The sequence below is a fragment of the Camponotus floridanus genome, unplaced genomic scaffold (assembly GCF_003227725.1).
Source record: "Camponotus floridanus strain SB8 unplaced genomic scaffold, Cflo_v7.5 scaffold68, whole genome shotgun sequence".
NCBI lineage: Eukaryota > Metazoa > Arthropoda > Insecta > Hymenoptera > Formicidae > Camponotus > Camponotus floridanus.
The window spans coordinates 847,593-858,716 of record NW_020229836.1 but is presented as its reverse complement, the minus strand read 5'-3'; the positions used below and the strand labels follow the sequence as shown (position 1 = coordinate 858,716).

Genomic DNA, 11,124 nt, shown 5'->3' with positions numbered 1-11,124 from the left:
CCTCTAGTGTTCCACGCACAGAGACGAAAAAGGAAAAAAAATTCAACCGAGGATGATCAAGTATCATGTAATATACTTTGTGTTTTGTTTTATTTTATATTGATTCGTGTCTTGAAAGAACGAACGACACTGAGGATCGCGGTATGCGGTGGACTGAGGAGAACAAGACTGGGTCAGTTGGTGTTTTGTTTGTTGGAGCGAAGGCGGGCTAAGCCCGAACGCTCACCCTCCTCTTCGTCGGACGTGCAGGGTACTACACCGCGCGAAGACGTTGCTTGCATTAACTCCTGATCCGGGCCATTTCGATGCTCGTACAACAAAATGTTCAATGTTTCCTCGTATATTCGAGCTTCGGGGAATTCAACCTAAAAGTATCATTAATTACACAATTACAATATCAATGATTGAACATTTTATCATTGTATATACTGTCTAGTGTTACCTTTGTATGCTTCTTATCAGTCGTATAGACGATCGAATGGCAGCAGACTTCGGCTACTTTACGACCGTGTCCATAAAATGTCCAGCAGCAAATTTCACTGGAGCCAATGACATCTTTGATGAATAATACTCTACCACTGAATCTAAGCGACATTTTGTCGAATAATTCTATGTTCTTTAGCAGATTGTCATCTGATGTACTGTGAAAATTTGATTAGTTTTCTTTAACAAGCTTACAATTACAATAGTAATATATAAAGTATTATATCAAGAGTAATGTATTTTATTCACTGATTCTTATCATTTTTTTGTGAATTTAAAGTATTATTAATCTACAAATTATACAAGAAATAATATTGCCTTTACACTATGTCAGTTTTACATCGTTATACTTTAATTTATGCTCATAAGAGATGAGAAAAATTGATAAAAATAAAAAATTGATAAATATCATTGACATTCCACTGTCAAGTAGCATTTTATATTACCTCGTATAAGAATATTTATTGTTATGCCTATTAATGAGCAGCTTGACTACAGGCTTAGTAGTATTGCTTATGAGTAACTGCTCTTCTTTCTGAGAAGTAATGAGGGGCACTCTGCAGATGGGTTCCGCTTCTCGCTCTTTTCGAAGGAGCGCCTGCTCGCACGACTCGGCCAGTTCACTGATACAGTAGTACTTTGCTTCAGCTAATAGCTCTGCCATTTCCTTCGTGCTTTCTGGCAATGGAACTGAACCGTCTCGTAAAAAATTCAAAATCGTCCCGAAATGTTTGCCGCACCGATCGATCAATATCCAGCCTATGAGAAAGAAAATCATACAAATGAAAAGATACAAATAAAATGTAGAGTCGAGTGTCTGAGAAATATTCTTAGAGCAGATGAAATAGCTCGTCGTTTCTAAGGGATCAAGCAAAGGAATATATTTTTCATAGTTTGCCTTGCAGTTTATCGATTTAAAAATATTTCAAGACTATTACAATTCAAATTATATATCAAAGATATCAAGGATGTCAAGACACCGAGATACCTCACCTTCGGAGTCAGTGAGCACTTCCATGCGACCGCTAAACATAGCGCGTAGCATAGTATCGTGCTTTTGCAAAGTGCCTATCGTGGTATAATGGAGCGAGCCTCCGATGTTCAGTTTGACATACTCCGAGGGATATTTAATTACCGTCTTGTGCTCGCCCGACATAACGAACTTTTGGCAGAGCCGAGGCGAGTGCTAACGCGACGACGCGCGACCGTAGAAGAGCCGTATATCGATTTTGTCGATATAATCAGAGACGCTGCGTGTGTATACAAGCGACAGATATCTAAAGAAACTTTCGCGACGAAACGACGACGTGACAGGGCGCGATTACGGGCGTGCTCGAGGTGGCATCGATCAGCTGTCGCTTTATATTCGCTGACATGGGGAAAGCGAAAGAGACGCGGCTCTCGACGTGTCCGCACGTCGTTTCATTTTCTCTCATTCATTACCGCTCATTACCATCACAGAGAACTATGTACTGCTATTATGAACTAACCAGAACTAACGGCGAATGCGACAGCAGCTCTTGATCGTGGTTTATAAAACTGTCAAGAGCGTCGCAACGCGTGCAACAGCGGATCGCATCTATACGTTTCTCGTCGAACACTCGAAATAATGGCGGCGAATTGGACCAATCAGAATCAGCTGTACTATCTGAATGAAAAAGTATACAGAATGATTATCCTGAATGAACCTCACGTGATTTTATTATCTTAGACGCGAGAAAATGGCGGACTCATTGACAAAGTATGGTATTTACATCGATGATTTTAGCAAGATTCGTGTTTTAGAGCCAGAAGCGGCTAATCAATCTAACAAACTAAAGGACGAGTGTCAAAATTTCGTGTCTAGTAAGTTATATTGATTCGCGGACGAGCGATATTATCGAAGTCACTCTAGCTCCTCTCTCTCTCTTTGACACTCACCTGATTATTTCTACCGACCGCGCGAATCTTCTCACCATTCACATGTATCTGCATTCATTATTTATTCGATGAGTATCTGCACGAGAAAGATACACGTCCGCTCCCTCACAATTATCGTCATTTGATTGCGTTAACGAACACCGATCTTATCTCGTCAATTGGAACGCTTTTTCGCGACTGAGTGGGATTCCATCGGTCATCGTGGCGCGAAACATATATGTAATTTGAATTTTTTTACACATATGGGAAATTCAATACAAACCAATATATCGTAATGTTATGTGATATATGAAATAAATGAATTAACTCGATATTAGAATCGAGCAGTTCTTAAAATTACACACAAAAATATATAATTTATTTTATCAAGTTGATTGCAAGCTTGTTATAAATTTAATTTTATTTTAAAAATATTTATCCATCATTATGATAATTGAAAATTTTCACTTTGCAGAGATTACCGAATTTGAGAAAAATTCCGATGATTTCATCAAAATATTGGACGATTTGGGAAAGGAAGTAGAAAAGGAGAAAATGAAAACAATCGGTGCACGGAACGTATTGCGTTCCATTGAGAAACAAAGAGAAGCCCAGAAGCAGCAAATGCAGGTTTGGAAATAATTAAAATGATTTTAATGATAATAATAATACATATTATTTGTTTTCGATCGATTAGCTTATTTCTTGTTATAGGCTTTAATTTTGGAAAAGTCCATGGAACTGGAACGATTACGAGTGCAATACGATTCTTTAAAGAAGATAGAAATGGAACAATTGGAAACTATCGAACATTTATCAGTGAATTAAAACCGTTGCATTAACGTATTCAACTTTTAATTACTTTTTCATAAATTTTTTTTAAATTATTGAACACTTGCTCTTTACTATAATAAAAAGCGACATTTATAGGATTTAGCTTTTTTAAAATTCTAAAATTGTCATTACATATAAATATATATTTGAAAATAAAATATTGATTATTTAGTCATTGAGTAGACAGATTCCTAGATGCGATATCCAATTACTACATTTGTGAAAAATAGTGATAAAAATGTGTTCGCCAATCAACCGACTGGACACAATGCATTGATGTTTTGAGAATGGTAAAGGTGCAATTTCATTGACGCTAGAAACCAGCGGCAAATTAAAATCACTAGACTTTCTCTAGATATGGCGTCAATAAAATAAAGTTCAAACAGTTTCAACTTTTTCAGTGTGTAAAGCGGCCTTTTCATTGACGCTACTTTTTAGCGTCAATGAAATTGCACCTAAACAGTTGCACCTAAACAGTAAGCAACTACTTACTTCTTTGTTCAACCAATAGTTGACGCTACTTTTTAGCGTCAATGAAATTGCACCTTAACAGTTGGCAGCCCTACGAGATAAGCTGTGCAGCTCTGCGCGTATATAAAATAAATTTGAAATCGCTTCTAGCTTAACCATCTTCACGCGATCGACTTTATTTGAATTGCACGGCATCGCATCGAATTATGATGCGGCGCCGATTTGTTCGAACGTAATTCGGGACATCGCGATGCTGTATAAGCGTCGAATGAGCACAAATTGTCACGCAAATATCATAAATCATCTACTCACCGTTCACCGGCTGTTCCACAGGCCGCTCCACTCGCTCGCCTCAGGACGTCCCATTCCGATCTTGATGCGCACGATATCATCAACGCGAACGCGCGACACTTTATTCGGCACTCCCGATATTCGCTCGCATCCGATAATCATCATCAAGGGCGCAAATAACGCGACGCGACTTCGCTCCATCTTCGCGATCACGCTATCACTGAACTGTGAAAAATAGCTGTCGCGCACTTTCACCGACATATTATGAAAGTCGCGCGATCATCCTTGAACACTTTCGACGCTCTTTCACTCGCGATATTCGTTTAAAAACGGTTAAAAGACGCGAAAAATGCGGACGTACGACGATCCGTGTAACTGCGTATGACTCCGATTCACGTATGACGCGTATGACGTCGCAGTGACGTCACGCGCCAACATGGCGGCCGAACCAGTGCGCACTGGTTCGGCCGCCATGTTGGCGCGTGACTGCTACGTCATACGCGTCATACGTGACTTGGAGTCATACGCAGTTACACGGATCGTCGTACGTCCGCATTTTTCGTGTCTTTTAACCGTTTTTAAACGAATATCGCGAGTGAACGAGCATCGAAAGTGTCGAAGGATGATCGCGCGACTTTTATAGTGTGTCGATGGAAACGCGCGACAGCGATTTTTGACGACATTCAGTGATGGCGTCATCGCGAAGATGGAGCGAAGTCGCGTCGCATTATTTGCGCCCTTGATGATGATTATCGGATGCGAGCGAATATCGGGAGTGCCGAATAAAGTGTCGCGCGTTCGCGTTGATGATATCGTGTGCATCAAGATCGGAATGGGACGTCCCGAGGCGAACGAGTGGAGCAGCCTGTGGAACAGCCGGTGAACGGTGAGTAGATGTGATTTATCATATTTGCGTGACAATTTGTGCTCATTCGACGCTTATACAGCATCGCGATGTCCCGAATTACGTTCGAACAAATCGGCGCCGCATCATAATTCGATGCGGTGTCGTGCAATTCAAATAAAGTCGATCGCGTGAAGATGGTTAGCTAGAAGCGATTTCAAATTTATTTTATATACGCGCAGTTATATGCTGCACAGCCTATCTCGTAGGGCTGCCAACTGTTAAGGTGCAATTTCATTGACGCTAAAAAGTAGCGTCAATGAAAAGGCCGCTTTACACACTGAAAAAGTTGAAACTGTTTGAACTTTATTTTATTGACGCCAAATCTAGAGAAAGTCTAGTGATTTTAATTTGCCGCTGGTTTCTAGCGTCAATGAAATTGCACCTTAATAGCATAGAAAAAGAGTGAATTTTATAAAATGGTAGTATTCTTCACTAGATTTTGAATCGCGACGACAAAGAACTTCGCGCGTGAAAAGTTCTTGCAAGTGTTTCTTAGATCTCCGACATTTATTTTCCGAGTTTAATCATAAAACATCGTTGTGGCTGCAATTTCGATATTTTGCTGAGTCTCTACACATTTGAAATCGTTTTTGTCTATTTCACGTTCTTTTCCCGCTAAAGTAGATACAAATCGTAGCCAGGTGTGTATGCTGCACTTTGCTTTGCCATTTTGGCGGCCATATTTTTTAATAATTCGTAATTTTATCATAATTCGCTGCATATATGTACATATATAATTTAATTATTTTTAGATTATTTTAAGATTTACTAAAATATTTCGAATGTCATTTGCATATCTGCATTTCTGCCACTATTTTCGACCATTTTAAAATTCTTCGCAAATATACGCTACTTTATATCGCTTTTCGATAAATCTCGGATCAAATTACAGTGCTTCGCCGGTTGTTGGTCGTATTTTTATCGTTCCGTATTTACGTGACATTTATCGCGATTGTTATGGTGGAAAGGACTCTACGTGTGATAAATTCTTTCGTAAAATATCGAGGTTTTTCGTGATGTATTAAATATGTATGTATAGTAATTATTTTGTATAAATATTGTGATTTTTTGATATTGTGATTTCGGTTCGCGTTTGCGGGAGTTAATTCTTCGTGTCAATCATGGACTCCGAATGTCCTTTATTTTAATTGCCATGTAATGGAGTGAAGCAACATCTAGAAAGAGAGCGAGAAAAGAGGGGCTCGTTTCCTCTCTCTCTCTCTCTCTTTGTTTTTTTTGTAATTCGTCTGCGCAGAAAAAGATAAAGAACAGGTGGATTAGGTTAGGTTATCTGTCTCTTTCTAAATGTTGGCTTCACTTTCCCCCATAGGGGGAGACCATGTATATACGTCCATTACGTGTCCATGGTGTCGATCGTTTGAAATTTATTGAGCGTCTAGTTTATATATATATATATATAAAACAATAATATTACGATTTCGATCTCGAGCCATAAAGTCTCGAAATGATCGAGCATTTGCCTAACCTATCTTTAACTGTCACGATTTGTAATGTGTTTCAGAATTCGTGCCGCGTGAATTAAATAAATTCTTATGATAATATTTTCATTACGCCTGTGATATTTTCAACGTTATATAAACGACGAAAGAATGGCAGTTACTATAGGTGAGATTTTGTAATTTTTATAAACTTTCACACTTGTTTTCTTTTTGTTACAAATTATTAGATGCAAATAAAAAAGTAGAAATGGAAAGATATTAACGTGTGTATCTCCTTTATGTTACAGATTCTGTTTTATATTTATGTGTTGTCGCAGTTCTTTGGGGAGTCACTAATCCATTTATGAAAAAAGGTGCGCAAGGTCTGGAGACTGTCAAAGCCACCTCTGTTTATAAGCAATTTATCAAAGAGATTGCATTTCTCGTTACCAATTTAAAAGTTTGTCATATTTTTGTTTCTGGTATATTTTACCAAATAATTATATATTATAAGATTTATGTTTATAATTGATTTTATTGTTTTACACAGTATCTCCTGCCATTTTTGCTCAACCAGTGCGGCTCGGTGTTGTACTTTCTTACTCTGCAAAGCACCGACATATCTCTGGCTGTGCCAGTTTCAAATTCCCTTACCTTTGTATTCACTGCAATGACAGGCTCATTCCTTGGTGAAGAAAAAGTGCATAAAAGTAAGTATATATAAAATTATTTTTATTTTTAGGAGATGTATTATTTATTTTGACCGATTGTTTTATTTTTCAGATACTTATTTGGGAATGATACTTATCCTGTCTGGAACAACATTGTGCTGCTGGGATAAATTGAATAAAACTGTGGAATCATGACTTGTACATTTAAGACAACAATTATGCATCATTATCCTTCCTGTTCCAATCCATTCATAAGCTCTGTCAATTAATTTACACCCATCTTGTATAATGTGAGTACTACAATGATTAACACATATATTATTATATATTTCAACAAACAAGATAAAGCGATATCATGCTTGATTTCACAAATATCATGGAATATATATTTAATATCAATGTATTTTATTATTATATATATTTTATTATTATTAATGATATGCTAATTTATTTCATTTTGTTTATTAATTGTGTTACAAAATATAACGTTCTCAGTTTTTGTGGATTTATACGCTATTTAACGCATTTTATGCTCACAAAAAAGTATTGTCTATATTAATACATAATAGATTTTATTGGTAATTACATACAATATTGTTAATATATATATTCATGATATTTACATGCAAATTGTTTATGATCCGTATGTACACATACACATGTAAGTAGCACCAAGTAGGAATGAAGTAGTCGCTATGGTGCAAGATGACTATTTATGTTGCCATAATTAATTTACCTCTTTGTTCACACGCAAAAGCGTATCACAGTATAACAGATAATGTTTAACATTGCGTGTTTTATTCCTTTACATACATGTTATCAGAAATAGAAAAAATTTTTTAAATATGAAAAGTTTGCATATAAAAGTTTGCAATTATAGTTATACTATATACTATAGTACAGTTATATTGCGAACAATATAACTGTATAATATATAACTATAATTTGTAATCCACAAATGTAGCGACAAGAGTTTCTTAGAAAGGTTCTATTAAGAATCAATTAAAAATTACGATTATTAACACAAAGATTTATATACAATAAACATGCAAAAACAAGATGGATCTATGCACAGAAAAATGATTATTGTCGTACATACAAACTGCCCGTGTTTTATATTCTTTCGATTGTCGCGATAAAATAAAATATTTTCTGGAAAATATTTTCTCTTGAATTTTATCTAGTAAGTACATATATATTATAGAAAGGTAAAAAATGATGATGGCACTCTGATTCACGGTAAAATGAAATGACACGTTAATTTCTCATGATATGCGCAACACATATAATTATATGAAAATATGAAATGCGAAAAATACTTTTTATCGAGTCTCGGAGAAGACTCAAAAGTTAATACGCAACAAAATGTTAATTCATAATATGTAAATGTGTCTTAAAAATGCATTCTCATCTTGTGTGGCAAATTTAATTCGTTAAATTTGGCAGAGAGAAGGCTATTAAAATAATGTAATATTTAATATATTGAGAAAATTCTCATTTTAAAGTACACAATTTGTATTTAAACTTATGCTTCAAAAACATATATATTCGATTTTGCAATCTTCTTTGTTGTTACAAGAAATGTTATATTTATTTAATATGCGCAAAGTATAACAATATTAATTTGACGAGCAATTGAATTCGAAGCTTCCGCACGTATCTATTTGGATAAGTGTATTTATTCCATATTACGTATATATTTACGCATAAGAATTTTTGTGTCTTAGACGACACAAATAATTCTATAAATTCGCGAAATCGATTAACATGCTAATAACAATTAATTTGCATGTTACTGCCGCAATTATGCGCAATTATACTCGGTTAAAAAATTAGAAACCCGCGCGATCGCGATGCTCGTGTGTGTTAAAAAGTAGAAGAGCGGTGTATATTATATCTATAAGTCGCATCATTAATAATCAGCGTGTGCCGGATATCGACGCATATTAATCGCCTACGAGATTATGAGAATTACGTTTACTCGAGAGACTAGCATTGATCAATGGCCGTCCAATTCAGGCGCGAGATTTCTTGCTCTTCAGCTTGAACCATCCTGCGCTCTTATTCGGGTCGCGTGGCACGGACGTGGACCTGCTCAATTCCGGTTTGGAACCTCGCGATTTTGTGGCCAGCGATTCCGTGGAGACGGTTCTATCCACTTTCTGCTTGTCCTTCGATTTCAATGTACTGCGGTTAATCGTACCTGCAATGATTGTTTATTTTCTGTCATCGCAATTTTTAAGATTTTTTAGATTAGATTCGTACTTTTTATATAATTTAAGACTAATACAAGACAAATAAAATTATTTTCTTTATATTATAAATAAGGCTAAAGATTTGCAGACAAAATTAATATAATAGAACTTGCAAAATAAGATAGTTACACTTAATTAGCCTTAATGATTAAGTCTTAAATTAAAAATTGGACGAATCTATCGTTATCAAAAGTAAACATATTTATTTCCTTTAATCCTTCGGAATTTATTTACACATCTTATTTAACGGTAGGACATTTGTATAATTCGAGAATAGGACATATTTTTTTTACTCGTCTTGGAAAGATTATCCTTGCTTCGCCGAGCTTCCTTTCCTCGGCGACTGAGGGTCTCGCGGCTCCGTTGCCTGCGTCTCATGGTCGCGATCGGTTTCGCATGCTGTTGCTGATCGTAGTTGATCTCGAACGGTTCCCTGTAATGTCGCGGCTTCCACGGTGCAAGGACGCTCACACTCCTCGACACCGTTCTCGTGTGCGATTGCAACGGTCGATTTAACTCCTCGCGACTCGCCGCCCGGCGTCGTTCGTTCGGACCCGGTATTTCGCCGACTGGAACGCAGATATATCAAAGTTAAATCGCAATTACGGAGCGCGGTTATGCTTGACGACATTTTACGTACTTTCACTATCGAATATTAATTCAACTCGTTAGTTAAATAACTTTAAACTGCTAACCGGAAAGAGAAAGAAAGGGACTTTTCATGTTTTCTATGACGCAAATACAACAGGTGTTACACAATTTCGAACGTTCACTGAATAATGGACGTCATAGACTATATCCTTTACTGATAGCGGTAATATACGTTATATAAGCCATATAAGATATTACAAAAATTTAAACACATATTCTTGGATTAATTTACAACGGAGCCGATATTTCTTTAATGAAAACTTAATTGGGCAATATATATTTTTATAACAAATTATATCAATTCTCGGGTACGCAAAAAATTTTTTTAATTACTAGCATGAAAATTATTTGACAATTTTAACATGTGAATGAAGTTTAGGATCTTGAATTTTCAAATATCTTTTAAACTATTAAGGGAAATTTTGTATATATGAATATACAGATAGCAATACGAAAAAATAATATAATAAAATAATTATTAAAAAATGCTAAATAAAATGCTGGATGAAAAATATAAATATAAATAAATAAATCATACCTGTAGCAGCATGAAGATACACAACAGATCTTTGTGATCTCTGAGAGTTTTGACTTTGCTGGCTGCTATCGCCCGTTGTGCTCTCGCCCGAGGACAACGCGCTCTCAGCGAGTCTCGGAGGTTTCCTCGGTGCTGATATGATACCTAAATTATGGCGGTTTGAATTTGTGACATCACGTCTTGAGCAGGCGTGGTCGTTAATTCGTTTGTTTCTGAAATAAGTAATTATTTTGATAGTACAGAAAAATTATATAAAATTATTTTCAATTATATATAGCAGATATATGTGCAGTTTTATTTTCTTTTTCATAAGAAATTGCTTTAGAAAAAGCTGCGATATTTTAAATAAATTAAAAATTAATTAGAGCAAACATTGAAATCACTCGCGCGCAAAATATTTTATCGCATATAGCCGTATACACGGTTCGTATTATAGCATTTACCTGCGGTCTCTGTTGGACGAGACGGACTCCTGATCCGTATCGCCGAAGAAGCGGAGATTCTTTTGCACGGAAACTCGTTCAGGCGCGGAGGAAGCTTCCTCATCCTCGGTGCCGGTCGTCAAGATCTCGCTCTCGGGTATTCTCGGCTTTTTATCCACTGGCTGCAAAGTTATCGACGCTTCATTATTCATGATCTCGACCAAATATAGCCGCGCGCGCAGATTATTTCTGCGTATAACAAT

The 11,124-nt window shown here is 36.3% G+C and overlaps 4 protein-coding genes across 4 annotated transcripts in view; 2 read left to right on the top strand and 2 right to left on the bottom strand.

The window, feature by feature from the left end:
* Positions 1 to 92: 92 nt before the first annotated feature.
* On the bottom strand, positions 93 to 1,967 carry LOC105258563 (BTB/POZ domain-containing adapter for CUL3-mediated RhoA degradation protein 3). The gene is made up of 4 exons (XM_011269902.1): positions 1,477 to 1,967; positions 930 to 1,242; positions 443 to 641; positions 93 to 365 (listed from the first exon to the last, which is right to left on the bottom strand). Exons 1-4 carry the CDS (start codon positions 1,637 to 1,639, stop codon positions 174 to 176), a joined length of 867 nt encoding a protein of 288 aa, XP_011268204.1. The 5' UTR covers positions 1,640 to 1,967; the 3' UTR covers positions 93 to 173.
* Positions 1,968 to 2,179: 212 nt separating this feature from the next.
* LOC105258564 (intraflagellar transport protein 20 homolog) lies at positions 2,180 to 3,301 on the top strand. Its single transcript, XM_011269903.3, has 3 exons — positions 2,180 to 2,328; positions 2,858 to 3,012; positions 3,097 to 3,301. The coding sequence occupies exons 1-3, from the start codon at positions 2,205 to 2,207 to the stop codon at positions 3,208 to 3,210; spliced, it is 393 nt and encodes a 130-aa protein (XP_011268205.1). The 5' UTR covers positions 2,180 to 2,204; the 3' UTR covers positions 3,211 to 3,301.
* Positions 3,302 to 5,768: 2,467 nt separating this feature from the next.
* Positions 5,769 to 7,388, top strand: LOC105258562 (transmembrane protein 234 homolog). Its single transcript, XM_011269899.3, has 5 exons — positions 5,769 to 5,914; positions 6,408 to 6,511; positions 6,633 to 6,784; positions 6,875 to 7,034; positions 7,108 to 7,388. Exons 2-5 carry the CDS (start codon positions 6,496 to 6,498, stop codon positions 7,188 to 7,190), a joined length of 411 nt encoding a protein of 136 aa, XP_011268201.1. The 5' UTR covers positions 5,769 to 5,914; positions 6,408 to 6,495; the 3' UTR covers positions 7,191 to 7,388.
* A 1,397-nt stretch (positions 7,389 to 8,785) lies between these two features.
* Positions 8,786 to 11,124, bottom strand: part of LOC105258561 (zinc finger CCCH domain-containing protein 13) — a 107,226-nt gene continuing 104,887 nt past the window's right edge. Inside the window, exons 5-8 of the mRNA XM_011269891.3 lie at positions 10,883 to 11,043; positions 10,440 to 10,651; positions 9,544 to 9,819; positions 8,786 to 9,198 (exon numbers count right to left, since the gene is read on the bottom strand). Coding sequence (XP_011268193.1) covers positions 9,011 to 9,198; positions 9,544 to 9,819; positions 10,440 to 10,651; positions 10,883 to 11,043 — 837 coding nt within the window. The 3' untranslated portion in view covers positions 8,786 to 9,010. The remainder of the gene's footprint in view (positions 9,199 to 9,543; positions 9,820 to 10,439; positions 10,652 to 10,882; positions 11,044 to 11,124) is intronic.

What these genes read in the sequence shown, in the direction of transcription:
- LOC105258563 (XM_011269902.1), bottom strand. Translation starts at nt 1,639, where the DNA reads ATGTCGGGCGAGCACAAGACGGTAATTAAATATCCCTCGGAGTATGTC. An exon ending in AGTGCTCACTGACTCCGAAG is followed by an intron (nt 1,243 to 1,476) that starts GTGAGGTATCTC and finishes TCTTTCTCATAG; the next exon opens with GCTGGATATTGATCGATCGG. An exon ending in AATAAATATTCTTATACGAG is followed by an intron (nt 642 to 929) that starts GTAATATAAAAT and finishes AAATTTTCACAG; the next exon opens with TACATCAGATGACAATCTGC.
- LOC105258562 (XM_011269899.3), top strand. An exon ending in TTCTCGTTACCAATTTAAAA is followed by an intron (nt 6,785 to 6,874) that starts GTTTGTCATATT and finishes TGTTTTACACAG; the next exon opens with TATCTCCTGCCATTTTTGCT. An exon ending in TGAAGAAAAAGTGCATAAAA is followed by an intron (nt 7,035 to 7,107) that starts GTAAGTATATAT and finishes TTTATTTTTCAG; the next exon opens with ATACTTATTTGGGAATGATA.
- LOC105258564 (XM_011269903.3), top strand. Translation starts at nt 2,205, where the DNA reads ATGGCGGACTCATTGACAAAGTATGGTATTTACATCGATGATTTTAGC. An exon ending in GTGTCAAAATTTCGTGTCTA is followed by an intron (nt 2,329 to 2,857) that starts GTAAGTTATATT and finishes TTCACTTTGCAG; the next exon opens with AGATTACCGAATTTGAGAAA. An exon ending in CCCAGAAGCAGCAAATGCAG is followed by an intron (nt 3,013 to 3,096) that starts GTTTGGAAATAA and finishes TTCTTGTTATAG; the next exon opens with GCTTTAATTTTGGAAAAGTC.